Here is a 19,917-nt window from a genome sequence, read left to right on the forward strand (position 1 = left end):
TGTATTTCTACATTTTTTAAACCTAAATTGCATATCTCGATTCACTTCCTGTAGCGTTTCTCTCCAACCTTGGAAATCATTGCTTCTCTCGCAACCTTTAGTAATTTCAGTAATTTCTTCACTGTCGGAACTTATTTCTACAAAGTATTAAATTCTTGTATCTTTCTTCTTAAAATATACATCGGTTCATATGATCTACAAGAATTAAAGGTTCCCTTGGTCTGTTTTTCCCTGGTGATTCTAACTTTTCATCTCCTGCACAGACTCCCTCTCTCCTGATTTTCTTTATTAGGCGCTATGACCTGCCTATATAAATTGCATAACATATTGTATTAATATTAGTTAAGTAAGTAATTTTAATACATAATCAATTGAAATAAAATAAGCCTCACCAGTGATCGCAGCTGCTTTTATCGTTGCCTTATTTATAGGAAAGAGATGACCTGTTTGTTTCTCTTCATCCCAAAATGCTATTACTTGCTTAATAATATTTTTTTCACCACTCCGTCACAGTATTAGACTGTGACACCATGCTGCAGTATTCATGTTGAGTTGACAACACTGGACTGCAAGTGTAATCATAATCATAATCATTTATTACATCCACTGATCATATACATGATATGGGACATGTCATATTTACAAACTAATAATTAATTACATAATATACATAAAAGTAATAACTATAATTAAATGCAACACAAATACAAATATAAAAAACTTGGAACTTGATTGAAGAAAACTACAGGTCGGTCGATTTCGGCTATAAGTCCTGTTTGCAGTATTTCTTGAAGTCAGGAGTCAATTTCAACCATCGCGTCTTTCATGAGAAGACATACTTCTCGAAGTCAGGATCTGGAAAAGAGGAAGTAAAGTTTTTTGAAGTAAGGCGTTCTTTTTCTATTCAGTTATGACAATTTTCAATAAATTCATTCATACTGTAAAAGCAGTTTTTGATTAAAATTTTATAAAGAGCTTTCTTAAATTTCTGATGTGCAGATATTTCTTTAAGATAATTTGGTAGGCTATTGTTCATAAGAAGACCAGCTTGAATGAAACTGTTAAACTGAAATAAACTGTCCCGCAAGAAGGCTCAAAATTGTGAATAGTGGGGGAGAGAAAGGGAGAGAGATAGGAATGCAGGGAGAGAAATATTATCGAGGCTGAGAAGGAATTAGGGTTCAGTTTGCATATCTTACAGGGACACAGATCCGATGGTCCGACAATATCGCGACAGTAAGTGCCACTTTTAGTGGCTGCCACCAGCGCGAAACCAACATCTGCAGCACCAGCATTCTGTGGCTGTGGCTGTGTATGAAGGCCTCCATTTAAATTCATTATTCACAAGTGGCAGTGCTTCTATAAGTGGCATCGCCTGAAGGGGCTCTTAAAAGCGCTAATTGAAATATCTTCTTTATGCACATAGCTTTACTTGCATGAAAAATTAAAAGCCTCATAGATGTCAGCATTCACATAAATGTCTTGAAGTTTGTTTTTGTATAGTGTATATGTAATATAAATCTGTTTATGTTAATTTTGAAATGGTGTTGTTACAGGGTTCTGGAAAGGGAACCAACTGTCAGTATAGAATTGGAGTGGGGTAAACCAACTCAAACATATGGAGAACTTCTAGGATACAGGCTTCGTTATGGTGTTAAGGACCAAATGTTAAAGGAACAAATGTTTAAAGGGACAATGGTCCATTCTCATAAGATAAATGATCTTGGTAAGTAAATGTTTTCATGGTTCGAGATATTTGAATTCTCTGTGTTTATTAAGATTTATTGATATTTTGACTATTTGCAGCAGATTAATGAAAAGCAAAGGCTAGTTTTGTTTAAGTAGATTATCACATAATTTGAAAAATACGATTTTTTAATCCATTGTTAAGTTAACTTGCTAAAAGTCATTGAATTTACTAATGGCCACGACATTCTTTTTTCGAAATTGTCTCTCTGAATAACGAACTATTCTCCTTTTATTGGTTTTAAAGATGTAGAGGAGTGAAGTAAATGCTTTCGTTAGATGTGTAATAAATTCTCCCTTCATATTTATGTCATATCACACAATATAGGATGAAATCACGTACAGGTTAATGAAATATCATCATCTCAGTCCAACAGAATTAACTCAGATGAAATTAAATTAAATCAAAATGTGGTTGAGCTATCGGCGTATTTCTGTCGGCTAAGGTGCTTACCTGCTGATCCGGAATTGCGCTTGGGCTCAGGTTTGATTCTGCTCAGGCTGATTACCTGGTTGGGTTTTTTCCGAGGTCTTCCCCAACTGTAATGCAAATCTCAAGTAATCTGTGGCGAATCCTCGGCCTCATCTCGCCAATACTATCTCGCTATCACCAATCTCAACAACGCTAAATAACCAAGTAAAAAAAAAAAACCGTGGTTGCATGACATGGGAATAATTACTTACCATTTTAAAAATTAGTTCCCACATATGAAATCAGATTCCTTGAATCAAAATTGATGTATAAGATCACTTACTTATTTACAAATGGCTTTTAAAGAACCCAGAGGTTCATTGCCGCCCTCACATAAGCCCGTCATCAGTCGCTATCCTGAACAAGATTAATCCAGTCCCTAGCATCATATCCCACCTCCCTCAAATCCATTTCAATATTATCCTCTCATCTACGTCTCGGCCTTCCCAAAAGTCTTTTTCCTTCAGGTTTTCCAACTAACACTCAATGTGCATTTCTGGATTCATCCATACGTGACACATGCTATGCCCATCTTAAACATTTGAATTTAATGTTCCTAATTATGGTAGATGAAGAATAGGTTACAATGCATGCAGTTCTGCGTTGTGTGATTTTTCCCATTCTCCTATAAGTCCTATAACTTCATCCCTCTTAGTCCAAAATATTTTTCCAAGCACCTTATTTTTGAACACTCTTTAACTCTGTTCCTCTCTCAAAGTGAGAGTCCGAGTTTCATACCCATACAGAACAACCGGTAATATAACTGTTTTATAAATTCCAAGTTTTAGTTTTTTTGAAAGCAGACTAGATGACAAAAGTTTCTCAGCCAAATAATAGCAGGCATTTTCCATATTTATTCTGCAAACATTTCCTCTCGAATGTTACTGTTGTAGATATTTGAATTTTTCCACTATGTATAAAATTAGTGTTTAATATATAATTTTCACTAATTTCACCTATATGCACATAAAATTATTCCAATTCAGAAACAACTAAGTAGACTAAAAAAACTCCCAAAGGAAATAACATTTCAGTGGATATCTAGTCATTGTGGTATACCTGGAAACGAGAAAGTCGATAATATTGCAAAACAGGCAACATATTTGCAACCAAGACCTCTTCAAGTGATATCTTTATTCAGAGCCCCTGCTTCAATAAGGTCTCATTTTATAAACCTATTGATCAACAATTGGTTCTCTTCTGACAAAGGAAAAATTTTACAGTCCGTTCAAAAGAAACAAAATGACCTGAAAATGTACAAAAACTTGTCCAGACATGTTCCAACATTTTTAACAAGAGCCAGAACAGGTCACATTGTCACACAATTATACCACAGTTCAGTATATACAGTTGCGAAGCTCAATACTTACTAAATATGCAAACATAGACAGTTGAAATATGCATCCAAAGATAGTTGCTAGCCACCAGGATCACCACTATCGCCGTATCACAGACTCTTTCCCTAGCAGACGATAAAATGTATTGTACTTTTGATATCGTGTTCTTTTGAAAAATTAACACCTTCCTTCCACCATTTTCATAAAGTATATATTATATTTTATAAACTCACCTTCCTGGATCTCTCGAAAGAAGGATAACTCTGACCTCTTTTTCTTAGAATTTATAGTGCTACAAACATCTCCTTGGCCTATATTATTATTCAAATTCTTGTATTTTAGCCATCTACAGTTATTACAACCGATAATGAACACTTCACAGTTTACACAAATATTCACAATAATGCGAAATACGGCACAGTCAATGCCTTTTCGATCTAGACCAGGCCATAATATATGTTCGGGTTTTCTATTTCAGTGTATGGAGCTCAGTGAATTATTATATTATAACTTTATTGCGTATCATAGCTAAGTTTTATTTAGTGTAATGTGTCCATAAGTTCCCTTTACTTCTTGTTGCATAATAGCCTATGTTGCAGAAATAATTACAAAACTGTGTTATTTTAATGTGAAGAGAATTTTACATGTTAACATAATCTTTCCCATCAACATTTTAAGTTTAGAATGGAAGCTGTTTTGAGGTTTAATAAAAAAGAATTTATATTGTGATTTAATATAGCACATCTACCTTCCTTAATAAAGACAGAAAATAAATCATACCACTCCTATGAAATTAGTGTACGTACGATTGTTACTTCGTCTCTTAGGTAGTAGATAAATACAATAATTCAATACTCAATTGTAGTATTAAAATACAGACAAATTGAATGTGCGGAGTATCGTACATGGCATTATGCTTAGTTATAATGTATAATTGAAAATTTAGGAATATAAGATATAGTAAACATAACCTATAATATTTCCATATGAATGGCAGGGCATTGGAGACCACTAAAATTAGACAGAAAGGGGCAACTGGGATAGTAAACATAGCCTATAATTTTAACATATCTAAATATCTGTGCGGTGCAACTGAAAATGATTGAATCGTGCATAAATGAATGTACAATAATTTCGCAATATTTAATCGAAATAAAGGCAGGTATTACACATACGAACAATGTAATTTTCACACCAAAAATAATATTTCATCTTAACTCGCAAGTGATTTATGTCTGAAGTGTCTCATAATCATTGTTTTAAATTTTATTAATGCAATTACACTACATTTTAGAGAAATATATGTTACTCTTTATGCATTTCAACTACTTTATATGGTTGAAACACCGCCCTTCGTGATCAGGTTAAGCAAGTTACATGGTCTGCCTTACGGCCTGTATTAGATCGCGATGGCAGTGACACAGTCTATTGTTCCTAGTACTCACAGCGCTCCAAGCGGCTAGCAACTATCGCGAGAAATGCAAAAAATCACCCCAAGCTTCGCAACTGTATATACTAAACTGTGATTATAGCTACACCGATTTCACCTTTCTGATACTCCCACTTGTCTGTGGTGTAATAACCATGATGAAGATCTGGAACACATTCTTCTATATTGTCCATCCATAAATCACAAAAGAATTAAATTAAAATCATCAGTACAGTTACAGAAGACATAGCTCTGCAGTATATATTGACTACATCCCAACTCTGGCTACTAGTAAGAGGCATCTATAATGGACACCGATCAAAATACCCCTCATTTCTCATGAAAAATAACAACTGAATAGACTACAGTGGACTATAGTGGACTTTATGTTGTCAGCAAACAGCTGGATACTTTAAGAATATTGATTCATTGATTCTCAGTGAATGAACTAATGAATTTTTTCAGCAAGTATTTACCAGTGAGGAAAAGTCAGTATTTTGAAATGTATTAATAGAAAGTAAGCATGATCAACATTAATTGGAAGTGATAAGAATTAATAAATTTTTTATGTATGAATAATAAAAATTACACAATATATGACGTGTGCTATTTCTTTAAGATATTGTAATCTATCGAAAGAGAATTTTGTTCGAAATAAAATAAGAACTAAATTATTATAGCTTATATGTACTTCTTTTTAAATTACAGAGCGAGGTGTGGAATACGAGTTTCGTGTAGCTGGACAGAACCATATTGGGTTTGGGCAAGAAAGTATTAAGTACTTGCTGACTCCCGAAGGACCTCCAACTGGACCACCTACGAACATCTCTCACCGCTTCCAAACACCGGATGTTGTATGTGTGACGTGGGATGTGCCTCTTCGGGAACATCGTAATGGTCAGATCACCCACTATGACATTGAGTTCCACAAGAAGGTGGACCACACAACTGTCATAGACAGGAATACCACCCAAACCAAGGTACAGCAGTCCTCTGCAAAGGTCAGTTTGGAGTGATCTTAAATTCTTCTTTTGATTTTCAGCTTTTATCTGTTCATTCTCCATGCACCGTTTCTGTTATAAGTTGGTACTTTTATTTTGAGCAAAAACAGTTAATGTTAACTTTGTCTTCTTGTCGGGAAGGGTGAAGTAAGAGTGAATAATGCTGTAAATTAAGGTTACCAGATTTTTTAAACTATTTCCGGGGACAGATATCGACATATGGAAAACTATTTTTAAAGTTTCTGTTGATTTCCATTCACTTGTATTGTTTTTACGTTATTTAAAAATATATATTATTTTAATGTACCAAAGTACATATGATATTTCCATGCAGATATTCTGCGTCATCATACGATGAAAGAGTGATGGAACGGAGAAAAATTCTCTCCAGCGCTGGGATTTGAACCCGGGTTTTCAGCTCTACGTGCTGATGCTTTATCCACTAAGCCACACCGGATACCCACCCCGGCATTGGACAGAATCGTCTCAGATTAAGTTCCAACTCTTGGGTTCCTTCTAGTGGCCGCCCTCTGCACTACATCATAGATGTCTATGAACGTAGGACTGAAGTCCACACATGTGCTGAAGTGCACTCGTTATGAGTGACTAGTTGGCCGGGATCCGACGGAATAAGCGCCGTCTTAAATAGTCACTCATAACGAGTGCACCTCAGCACATGTGTGGACTTCAGTCCTACGTTCATTGACATCTATGACGTAGTGCAGAGGGCGGCCACTAGAGGGAACCCAAGAGTTGGAACTTAATCTGAGACGATTCTGTCCGATGCCGGGATGGGTGTCTGGTGTGGCTTAGTGGATAAAGCATCAGCACGTAGAGCTGAAAACCCGGGTTCAAATCCCGGCACCGGAGAGAATTTTTTTCTCCGTTCCATTACTCTTTCATCGTATTATTTAAAAAATTAAAATATCGTACTCATTCTGTTTACACATTAAAATTATTCATCTTACTTACCGATTACTTAAATTACTAGTATTTTTCAGAAGACTGAATTTTTTTAAGCATATCTTCTCTGGATCACAATTTTGCAGCAAACAACTGACAGATCATATAATATTCATTGAAAAAAAAAGGAGAAAGAAAAAGAAACTCTCCACTGAAGCATTACTTCCAGGAAGGCCCAGTTATAGTTCAATAAACTTCTGTACTTTTCACAGGGAATAATTTTCTCAGAGAAAAGTTTAAAAAATGTCACTCCATTTTGAGCAAAGAACACCATTTTAGCCACTGGCGTGGCTCAGATGGTTAAGGCGTTTGCCTGCCGGTCTGAAGTTGCGTTCGGGCGCGAGTTCGATCCCTGGTTGGGGTTTTTCCGAGGTTTTTACCAACCTTAAGGTGAATGCCAGGTAATCTATGGCGAATCCTCGGCCTCATCTCGCCAAATACCATCTCGCTATCACCAATCTCATCGACGCTAAATAACCTAGTAGTTGATACAGCGTCGTTAATACCATTTTCTTCATTCCACTTTCATATTTTCTCTGAAGTCACAGATTTCTTCAAGCAGTAAATTTCATCATATAAATTATTTTCTTCCACGTCAAGTTCATCTGCATTTGAAGAAAAATAATGGACTCTCTCTTCAAATATCTCTCTTTCTAAAGGATATCTTCGGTCTCTATTCCATTGATATCTTGTGAATGAATAACCCAGGAACTGAGATGTTTAACAGCAGTTTAAAAAAAATTCATAAGAGACACTCAGAATTCTGCTGTTGTGGGATAAGAACCATGTCTTCTAAAGATGCCAAAAGTTGCTTAATTGATGACGGAATACTGTTCTGTTCTCTCCTGGAGTCCAGTTTTTGTATTGGCCTTGATAAAAATATGGAAGACTCGACTGCAGTTACGTCCTCATCTTCAGTTTTGATTATGGCAACATGAAAAAATGGCAAAGTTCCATTAAAAAATTCATCCATAGCAGTGCGCAAGGATCATTATACCATACTAATAAATATTGACACTGAAAATCCGGGGATATCTGGGTACAAATTATTAAATCTGGGGACATTCTGGGGACGAATTTTGTCCGGGGATAAGAAGCAAAATTCGGGAACTGTTCCTGAGAAATGGGGACATCTGGTAACCTTACTGTAAATAGTTGTATATTACAAAATCACAGTTCTGGCTCTACTCTTTTTAAGTAAAATAACTTATGAAGATAAAAAAAAAATTTAGGAATAAAAGTGACCCATTTCTTTCAGAATCCCTTTGAATATACATATTTAGCTTGAAGTGGTGTATGTTTTTCGCTTTATTAAAATAAGTTTAGGCCTACATGACACATGATATTATCTATTTTCATTTAAAGAAATTACATTTCATTTTAAAACCTATATATATTGTAACGTTTTTTATACTCAACAACAATGTAACTTTATTATCTCAACAATAATTCCTTTCTACAATTCACCTTAAACGCTCTCGTCAACAATAGGATTTTCACTCAACACATTATTCGTTATTGCACTCCACAAACGACAATGACAATTTACTTGGACTATTACGAACAACAATGAACTGTTAATCTTAACTAATATTTACAAAGCACTATTTACAAATCAGAACTGTCAGTTCTCAGTTCACAGTTCTTCTAGCTCAGTCACTCGAGTTCACAGTATCTCGAACCACAGACCTTCAGAGACAGTCCACTGTACTCGAACTCAGGTCCCTCCAACTGCGGTCCACTGCACTCGAACTCAGGTCCCTCCAACTGCGGTCCACTGCACTCGAACTCAGGCCTTCGGATGCTGACACAGTTGCGGACGCACACTCGAGTCGAACTCCGGTACACAAGACTGGCTTGCTTGCTCTGGCTTACTCACTGACTGACTAATCAACTGAAAAACTGCTCAAGTTCGCTCACGTTTCTTCTTTTATAGCAAAATCATAGTTGCGAGAAAGTACGAGTTCTGGATAGTTCGCGATATTTCGACGCGTGTGTCCATTCTCGAATCATCTCGCACGCTGCTGCTCCCCTCCTTCACCGCGTGTAGCCATGCCCCAGGAGGCAGATGCGCGCGCAACCCGCCCAAAGACGGCCGACTTAGCCTCTCCTCCGTCGGTCGTGAGATCGAATCTCACGTGGGCGTCACAATATATATCATTCCTCTCAGGATTCTTTTCAACTCTAAAACCGTAATAAAAATTATCCAGTATATGGATTAATTAAAGCCACATAGCTTTCCACATCAGAGATCAGTCATCAGTCATAATATTCCAGTGAGGAGTTGGAAATTGCAATGGATAGAGATTGTTCAATGTAGACTAATTTGAGGTTTCTGATTTCTCTGCTATCATTTTTCATTTGCCATGCTTGCCTCATTAGGGAGGCTATTAAAAATTTTTACTGCCATATAATGCACTCCTGTTTGATAGCACGATAGACTTGCCGATAGAGTATGAAAGTCATTTTTTGACGAGCATTTATGCTATAAACTGTTGCATTAGTTACGGTACAAAGTTTTCACGATTACATATGAGGAAGTTTATTAATGAAAAAATGTATTGACAAGCCATGAGCATTATTTATAGTTTTTTGAAAATGGTCCTACACGATTCCATAAATTTGGCACCTAGTATTATTCTAATTACTCTTTTTTATAGTAGGAATATACTGTTACTATCTGTAGAATTTCCACAGAATATTATTCCGAAACTCATTACCGAGTGGAAGTATGCAAAGTATAGGCCTATTGTTTTTAAGGTATCGATGTTTACTACCTCTTGCTTAGATCTAATAGCAAAACATGCTGAATTTAATTTGGGGGTAGTTTCTTTAATATGATTTTTCCAATTTAACACATTATCGATTTAAGCCAAGAAATTTAGTATGGGAAACATTGGCTTCAGCATGTCAAAAGAATGGAATGCTCCAAAATATCTTCTTTGTTACATACTATAAGGGAAAAAATCTGTTGGAAGATATTTCACAAATTATGATTAGAGACCATAATGGGCCATTAGTCTTATTACTTGAAAGGATGATGATGATGAAGTGATGATTCATTACTAACAATGAGCAAGATCATAATTCTTCATGGTACCAGTATTTGAAGCTTAAATTATTTTTACTACTGGTACTTGTTTGCAGATGATTAAAGTTATTTAAAAATGCGACTTCGGTGTTTTTCACGATTATTCTGATTCGAATTAGATAAAAGAGGAGATTATCTTTGATTATTCTAGAATAAATCGATTCGAAAATGAGTGAACATCCTGAAATATCAATACTAGCTAATTATCTGCAATTAATTTTTTTTTTTTCGTATTCATATCATAGTCTATACATTTACGGTGAATATTCGTGACAGTTATTCACGATGTAAGATTTCTTTTTTTAAAGATATTTACTATAAATTATCATTTTTATTTTAAGTGTATTATGACTTTGGATACATATTTTCTTAGCAGATAATACCTTTTCAAATCATCTTATGCTGGATTTCTTCTGGAGTTATTCATTCATATCCATGATCAGTGTTATTATAAGTACCGTTACCATTACAGTAATGATTTTATATACTTAAAATTACCGAAATATGCACTATTTTCGCGCTCTTTCAACCTGGCATTTTACACGCATATAGTTCGACTCAAACAATATGAGTCAATTTAACATTAGTTCTCCATCTGTAAACAGTACGACATTACGTAGACAATGAACTAAATTTATGTCTAAGACAAACTTCGACTCCATGTTTACCAGTTCCACGCACTGCCAAAGCTGCGCCTTTACTTTTCTGTAAACTTCAATTGATATTTTCGTAAGTTAAAGTTTTGATACATTTGTGGAATATTGTTCATTTTACATTTATGTCTATGGAATGAAAGGTATGGTAAACAATTTGTTTCGAAAGCACAAAGTCAAGTACTTGCAGTAAATATAGGCCTACTTAATGTAATTTCAACTTCATGCTTTTGCTAAAATGTGAAGGGGTACCAGTATGTAGAAGTTAGGTGAAGCCAGAATTGTGTTTTAAAATTCACTGTATATAATAAAGATACATTATATGTTACTGTTTGTATGTGCTTTCTTATCTTTCTGCTTCGTTCATTTAGTTTGCTCCGAAATTGAAATGAAATTATATAGCATAAGTAATAATTAAAATTATTATACCGTAGATGTAATACAATTTTTAGAGCTGAATAGCGTTTAATACAAAAATTTATAATAAGTATTATGAAAAGATGAGTTACATAAAATAAACATTGCTCTATTGATATGTTAATTTTACATTCACATTAACTATCTCATGGTCTACTAAATGCCTTGCGACAGAACTACTTGGTACAAGTTTTGTCATTCGAAAGACTTCAACTTTGGGTAGTAGAAGAATCCTGTAACAATGACGTAAAATATACTTCCCTTCAAATAATTTCTGTACACATGCAGCCTAACTATTTCACATAACGCATATATGAAAATCAGAAGTGACATAAAAAATTATGTCTTTAAAAACAAAAATCAAGTTTTAAAAATTATATTCCAGTGTTGTTTTAATTGAAATGGCATTGTGGATTCTACTAATAAATTTAATGAACGTGATATTGCTATTCTGTCGAAAATATGTGTGGCATTTTAATTTATAATAATCGTCCTTTTTTTCTTTGTTGTTAATCAGTTAATCAGTAATTGTTTTTTACCTGATATGAACAGGTTAAAGCTTGTTTTGACTTTGCTCTTTTCCCCTTTAGATAAAGTTATATTTACGTTATTTCAGCTCTCTTATGGAAAATATCTGATATGCTCTGTTCACGAATCTTGGCACGCTATTTTTTTTATTCTGGTCATTTTACTCTATCTACATGTAGCTATATATAATCACACTTCCATTATATTTGTATTGTATTTATAGCATAATTAATTTTTCTTACTAAATAATTAGTGAACTATTCATTGAAGACATATGAAACACAAGTTAGATAGATTTAATTAACATTAAATTAAAACTAATCATTTGGCTATAGGGCGTTCAGAGTTTATAAAATACTATTAGGTATATAGTCGTTTTCTTAGTGGATATCCTCCCCTCCCCTATTGTAATATAACTAAAATAAGTTATTTATATATTTTCTAACATATATAAAATAATAGAAGTAAATCTGAATACTGTAACTAAGCATTGTTTCAAATATAAACATTTTGTATTGCTTAGAAAGAAGTACTCAAAGTCGTCTGCTTGGCATCTCAGGTGATCATGAAAAATCGAGAAAAAAATGTGTGCGTGCGTGCATGCGTGCGGTGTGCGTGTAATGCTCTGGATTTAACAATTAAGTCATCATCCTTCTTGCTTCCCAATATTTTGATGGAAGAGAAAAAAAAATGTATATAACAGAAAAATATCACTAAAGAAGGAAAACATAATGCCTATGTAACAAGACTTCAAAGATACAATTTAAAAAATAACAATAATAAAAGAGAAATCTACAAGATTGAAGAATACAATTAAAAAGTCTATGTACAATATAAATGATAGTGTAACATGTATAAGGAATCTTGTAAGATATTTTTACAATTTTGATAATGATTTCGTTTGAAATTTCGAAAGAATGTAAAAAAATAATTTGAAGCTTGTACCTTAGGCGACAAAAAAGGGGACTTCTTGCCTCTCATGCATTAACAATAAGTTATCTCTCTCACTAAGGTGAGGGATGCATAGGCGATATAGGGTTTACTTCTCTGTACTCACGCCCGAAACTATGTACAATATAAATGATTGTGTAACCTGTACAAGGAATCTTGTAAGATATTTTTACAATTTTAACAATGATTTCGTTTGAAATTTCGAAAGAACGTAAAAATTCATTTGAAGCTTGTACCTTAGGCGCCAAAAAAAGGAGACTTCTTGCCTCTCATGCATTAACAATAAGTTATCTCTCTCACTAAGGTGAGGGATGCATAGATAATATATGGTTTACTTCTCTGTACTCAGGCGCAAAACTATGTACAATATAAATGATTGTGTAACCTGTACAAGGAATCTTGTAAGATATTTTTACAATTTTAACAATGATTTCGTTTGAAATTTCGAAAGAACGTAAAAATTGATTTGAAGCTTGTACCTTAGGCGCCAAAAAAAGGAGACTTCTTGCCTCTCATGCATTAACAATAAGTTATCTCTCTCACTAAGGTGAGGGATGCATAGGTGATATATGGTTTACTTCTCTGTACTCACGCGCGAAACTGTGTACAATATAAATTATTGTGTAACCTGTACAAGGAATCTTGTAAGATATTTTTACAATTTTAACAATGACTTCGTTTGAAATTTCGAAAGAACGTAAAAATTCATTTGAAGCTTGTACCTTAGGCGCCAAAAAAGGAGACTTCTTACCTCTCATGCATTCATGCATTAACAGGTGAGTTATCTCTCTCACTAAGATGAGGGATGTATAGGCGATATATGGTTTACTTCTCTGTAATCACGCGCAAAACTATGTACAATATAAATGATTGTGTAATCTGTATAAGGAATCTTGTGAGATATTTTTACAATTTTAACAATGATTTCGTATGAAATTTCGAAAGAACGTAAAAATTCATTTGAAGCTTGTACCTTAGGCGCCAAAAAAAGGAGACTTCTTGCCTCTCATGCATTAACAATAAGTTATCTCTCTCACTAAGGTGAGGGATGCATAGGTGATATATGGTTTACTTCTCTGTACTCACGCGCAAAACTATGTACAATATAAATGATTGTGTAATCTGTATAAGGAATCATGTGAGATATTTTTACAATTTTAACAATGATTTCGTTTGAAATTTCGAAAGAACGTAAAAATTCATTTGAAGCTTGTACCTTAGGCGCCAAAAAAGGAGACTTCTTACCTCTCATGCATTCATGCATTAACAGGTGAGTTATCTCTCTCACTAAGATGAGGGATGTATAGGCGATATATGGTTTACTTCTCTGTAATCACGCGCAAAACTATGTACAATATAAATGATTGTGTAATCTGTATAAGGAATCATGTGAGATATTTTTACAATTTTAACAATGATTTCGTTTGAAATTTCGAAAGAACGTAAAAAAATAATTTGAAGCTTGTACCTTAGGCGACAAAAAAGGAGACTCCTTACCTCTCATGCATTAACAGGTGAGTTATCTCTCTCACTAAGGTGAGGGATGCATAGGCGATATATGGTTTCCTTCTCTGTACTCACGCGCAAATCTTGATCACCATTCTCTTCAAATCGTACTGTTCAGTCAAGAAGAAGGCTCGTTTCGCTGTTCTTTTGATGGCTATGTCAGCTCGACAATGTCTTTCATCTGCATCGAGGCAATGTACTTCTTCAAACACCTCCCTATCCTGTTTTAGAAGAGCAGTAGCAATGGCTGGTCGAACTTTGTGATGACGGGAATTTCTTAACAAATTGCTCCTTTTACAGTTGCCAAGTACGTGGTCCATAGTCACAGGTTGCTCACAACCCAGATGTCTACACAGTGATGTATGCTAACTTCTTTCGGGTACAGACTTAACTGCCGATGTGTAGCAAGACATTTTGACTGAAGCACCTTTACACTTGTGAGGGAGTTTACACCAATTTTCGAAAGATCTTCTCATTTCGTTTCTTAGCCAGTGACTTGTTTTAGTAAGGGTATCCTCTTTGCATGGAATATTAAAATTCAACAATACCTCTTTTTTTCCCCCTAAATCTCTACATAAGGAAAGGTGTTCATCAGGAAAGATACTGAATTTTTTAGCAATGTTAAAATGCTGTATAGGAGCTTCTATCTTGCATTAATGAGCCCAATCCCCTTAGTCGTTTCGGCGAATACAATCATGTCATTCGGACAGGCATTCAATAAACCAATAATTTATTTTATTGTTTATTTTAAAGTTTGACAGCAGCTTAAAGAAAGGTGACTGGAATCTTATTAAACAGAGTATTTTGTATAGAATACACTATGCTTGGTCAAATATATTGGTTCATTTATTTAATTTTTGGTGAGAATTGAGGTGATTGGACTTCGAAAAGTACCAGTAACATAAATTATCTTCCAGATGTTTAATTATCTTATTCCTATGAAACATAATTTCATCTCGGAATATAACACCTTTATATTTTATGGTTTCTTCTTGTTTGATATACTTATATATTGGTTTATTTGTATTTCCAACAGATTATGCAACAGATTTATTTGTTTTTTTTTTTTAATAGGCGTTAGAAAATACGTAAATAATTTATTTTAGATATATCACAAAGACGGGGGATGTCTGCTAAGAAGATGCGTTTATACCCGATGGTATTTTCTAAACCCTGAACTCACTATAGTTATTATAGAAAAGACATTTTTTAAATAAAATTTTGCTTAACGCAACTAAAAGTAGGCTAAATTCTCAATCATTTATAAAATAGCCTTTATAATTTGTGATAGCTGGGATTAGTAACAAGACTTGCTCTATTTTAATGCTGACATTTCTTACAGAATAAAACATACCAGTACTAGTACAGTACCGGTAGTTTAAATTGTATTTTAAATAAAATATATAATAACACGAAATTATGATTTAGTCATAACGTAAAGTGTACAAATTTTCAAACTACGACGATGTTTGTGGTTACATTAATTTTATTATTATCTATACCTACTGATTTTGTGTTGTATAATTTTTTATATTATGGTGCATTACTAACTTATGATCATAAGAAAATGCTTTATATCATACTGGAATATCTATATATTCTTTATGGGTATGTACAACTTTTATTACAGATGAATTTTCATGTGCGAAATATTAAGAAATAGAAAATAACAAAAACAAATTTTAAAAATTAAACTTGAATACGATATACATTATTTTGTAGTATGCATTAATTTTTATTTTTGTCACAATTTCGACAGATCCTGTCCATTATGCAAAGATATTGACGCATCGTAAATTGTACTATTTTCTGATCAATGTATTTAATTTTAGTATTTTCTTATTCATTCGATATAGCCCATATATTTATATGAAGTTTTTTATATTCTGAACTTTTTTGTTCAAAATGATCTCCTGGGACACTCTGTATACCACTATATAGTCGTTTATTTTTGGTAAAAGTTATACAATTACCTTTGTTTTTGGTAAATTTTCTCCGTAGGCTTACAACTAGTCCATTCCTAGGAAATTTGAATTTCCTTTTGCAAAATAGCTTTTGTCATATTGATATTCTTTCCAGAACAGAAAATCGTAAGATTTCTTAAAATCTTTGGGTTCTTAGTTCGTATGCCGGTACTAACTTCTTATTAGACAGAAAAATACTGATACGACCATTAGACATACCAGAGACAAACCGTAAGTTGTAGGATTTGCCAGTTTTCCAAATTGCTAATACATAATCAATTATTATCGAGGGATTCTATATAATCTTTCATTGATATGCAATTACATGATTGAGTTATACTGATGAGAACTGTAGTTTAACTGTGTGTTCATGTTACCGGTATCTTCATTATCCTTTGTAATGAGTGGGTTACCGTGAGTTTGGAGATTGCTGCTGTGAACAGTAGTATACTTCATTCCGTCTTTGAGTAACATTTTCCATTACCAAAGCTAATGAACATCACTTGTTCAAGTGAGTGTAGATTTTAAGCATCATTATTACAAAATTACTGTAAAGTCTAGTTTTCATACAAAGCATTTACCAGAACATTCGATAAGTAATGGCAACAATGCTGTAAATCAGTGCTCCTAGCGGTGACCATTGGAATCTTATAGTATGTGAAAGAGCAGCGACTCTTTCATAAGCCTGCAATATTGAAAGCCTCGAAGTAATCATATTTTGTGAATACTGTCACTATTTCTCATTTGTAGATAGTACCGGTAAGTAATACAGCCCTAAAAATTGTTCAGTAGGTACAAACAGAGAGAAAAAAAGTGCAACTCAGTGCTTTAGGTCATTACAAGAAGCTTGTGGGAGAAGAGTCCTACCACACTGGGTACCGAACTATTGCAAGATGAGTGGAAGTGAGGGATTTGCTTGCAATCAACAGTTGGCATCCAAAGAGCTTTAGTTCAATCAGTGACAGATATCCAAAAATGATGGTGCAGATGGAGTCCGCCATCTTCCAAGGATTTGGCTATGTATTGTTGACATGTCAGAAGACTATATTTTATCTTCATCTTACGATGTTTGGGTGACGTATATACGTCCGTTGATGTGACATATTAATGAATTAAATACTATTATAGTCACAATCATGCCATGGTATGAAAGAAAAATTTCACAACCTCGAGCGGGAATCGACTATAATAGTATTTAATTCATTAATATGTCACGTCAACGGACGTATATACGTCACCCAAACATCGTAAGATGAAGATTACATTTGTAAAGTTTCTTTCCAGCCATAAGCAGTGCTGACTAAGATCAGACGCTATGGACAGGACTCTATAACAGAGTCGCCAGTATGAAAGGATAATTCCGAGTCTTTGGCGTGAGACGAACTCGATAGCTCAGTGGTAGAGCGCCTGACTGGATACCAGGAAGTCGCAGGTTCGATTCCCGCTCGAGGTTGTGAAATTTTTCTTTCATACCATGGCATGATTGTGACTATAATAGTATTTAATTCATCAACTATATTTTAATTGTATAATATGAAAAGTAACCTAAATAAATTTAGTGTGAAACAGTAACTATGTTGCCATTACTTTTCGAATGCTCTAGTACTCGTATATTAAATTAATATTAATATAGAATGCCTACTTAAAAGTGTTTTGATTGTTTCCGGAACTATGTGGAAAGTTATTTTTTTATAATTTGATAATATTTAAGTTAGCAAGATAATTATTTATTTACCCTTTTTTCTTGTAATTCAATCTGATACAATTTCCGTCAAGGACTAAGAATTATCTCTTTTACAAATTACGATGAGGGTAATCATATTCATGTCTACAGTTTATTTTTTTATAGAATGATGTTTACTTAGATAATTATATAATTCTAGGCTGTGTTCATAAACCTGGAGGAGAACACAGATTATGTGTACCGTGTGCGGGCGCATACAAGTCAAGGTGCAGGACCCTATAGTGAGAAGATAACTGTGCACACAGAACGGGATATTGTGCGTGCGCCCATGAGCGTCCAGGCAGTTGCTACCTCTGACCAGAGTGTGGAAGTGTGGTGGGAGCAGGTACCCAGCAGGAGTAAAGTAATTGGATATCAGGTGGGTCCATTTGAGAGTAGAATTTATATTAGTGTGCAAATTAATTGAGACAAACATGAAATTGGCGTTTTAGTACAGTAAACTTCCTCGTATCCGGCACCCAAATAACCAGCAATATCAAAACAACGGCAGTTTTGGCTAGGCCAAAAAGAAAAAAAAAGTAGTCATTCATTTGAAAGAGAAGAGTCAGCTAAAGATGTGAATGATATTCGTGGATCGCACATGCCACATATTGTGTTTACTCTTTACATTGTTCATGCCTGAAAAGATAGACAGAAAGCTGTTACTTGGGCCTTGCAAATGCGCAGAGACGATATCTTTAAATTTACCACTTGAACTCGCCTGTTTCGAAGGAGTGTTGGATGAGTCTAAATAGAAAAGTGTAAAAGTCTCTGTTCCTACAGCATGTAAAAGTTTCATTTGAGTGACAGATAGTATCATGGCTATTACCACTAAATGCTGCTGTTGCACAATGGATTCCGCGAAACGCAAGTGAAATGTTCTTATGCTCAAATCGTCGAGTGCTACTTTATAGTTGCGACATTGACTACACTGCTCTTCATGTCACATGGCCGCCATTTAAAATTGTCATAAGGTTACGAAAACTTACAGTACTGGTATTTTTTACGCTATTATGTATTACTGTATTGTAATAATTATGAACTGATGAATGTACAGTAGGCCTACACTACCTTATTCATTAGTCCACTAAAAATAAACGTACATATTTCAAAACTTAATTTTTAAATATCTCTATGAAAATTACTATATTTCAATATGAAAAAAAAAATGTTTGTGCAATACAGCATGTGTTTACATAACCTATAAACGTATTTTCCAATTATCTGGCAAAATCATTTATCCGGCACTGGCTTTGTTCGACAATTGCCAGATACGAGGGATTCTACTGTAGTTACCGGTATGTCATGCCAGTTGAATTTTACACTCATTCAGAGAAGCAAAATAATCTCCTTCGACCTTTTGAGTTTCTTGACATGTTCTGATACTGAATTTATAAACATTCTCAACACTTATTCTATTTACTACACTTTCATGTGTTTTGCCAATCATTCCATCATTGTAAAATCTATAGCACTGACCCTTACCCTGATTATTGCTTACAGATTTTATGCAAGGTTGAGATTAAGTGAATTTTCAGAACAACTAAACAACTTGAAAAAAAATATTCAGGCTGAATGGACTAGTTTGTCTTCTTCTTCTTCAGTTATTCGAGACACCGCTGTGAAACTTCTACTGCTTTTGATAAATCCATATTTTTGGAGTGAAGTGTGTTGTATACAATATTGATTGTCTGCAGTATTTTGCATTGGAAAATCACCTAGCAAACAAAGTTATAATTTTCAACTTGTTTTTCTGTGCTTCAGCTTCATTTTTTTATTAGACATGAAGCTCTACAGAAATATCTGTGTAATGCTTAGCGCCAAAATGACTTATTTCTTTATAAAAATATTTTGTCAAAGTCTTCACCCAGCAAATCATGTAAACGTCACTGGACGAAGACAGGAATCCAAGTGAATATTTATGGCTTCATTTATATGCTTTTAATCACTCATTATTGCCTGGCTTAGTTGCCTCATGAGTGATGCCCTATTGGTGTCACTTATGAGGTTCAGATCTGTCTTCGGACAATTGACTAAACGACAGCAACAACAGTCATATAGCTGCCTATCCTAACACACTGTAAATTTTTTAAGCTTCATCTGAAATATTCTAGCATGATTCACAGTATACCTTCT

The 19,917-nt window shown here is 34.2% G+C and overlaps 1 protein-coding gene across 7 annotated transcripts in view; it reads left to right on the plus strand.

Moving 5' to 3' along the window:
* Lar (tyrosine-protein phosphatase Lar) overlaps positions 1-19,917 on the plus strand; it is a 652,517-nt gene that overhangs the window by 577,392 nt on the left and 55,208 nt on the right. For all 7 annotated transcript variants that reach the window (XM_069846106.1, XM_069846110.1, XM_069846112.1 and 4 more), the window contains 3 exons: positions 1,557-1,726; positions 5,693-5,964; positions 17,942-18,160. In XM_069846106.1, coding sequence (XP_069702207.1) covers positions 1,557-1,726; positions 5,693-5,964; positions 17,942-18,160 — 661 coding nt within the window. The remainder of the gene's footprint in view (positions 1-1,556; positions 1,727-5,692; positions 5,965-17,941; positions 18,161-19,917) is intronic.

The sequence above is a fragment of the Periplaneta americana genome, chromosome 14, assembly GCF_040183065.1.
Source record: "Periplaneta americana isolate PAMFEO1 chromosome 14, P.americana_PAMFEO1_priV1, whole genome shotgun sequence".
NCBI classification, from domain to species: Eukaryota; Metazoa; Arthropoda; class Insecta; order Blattodea; family Blattidae; genus Periplaneta; species Periplaneta americana.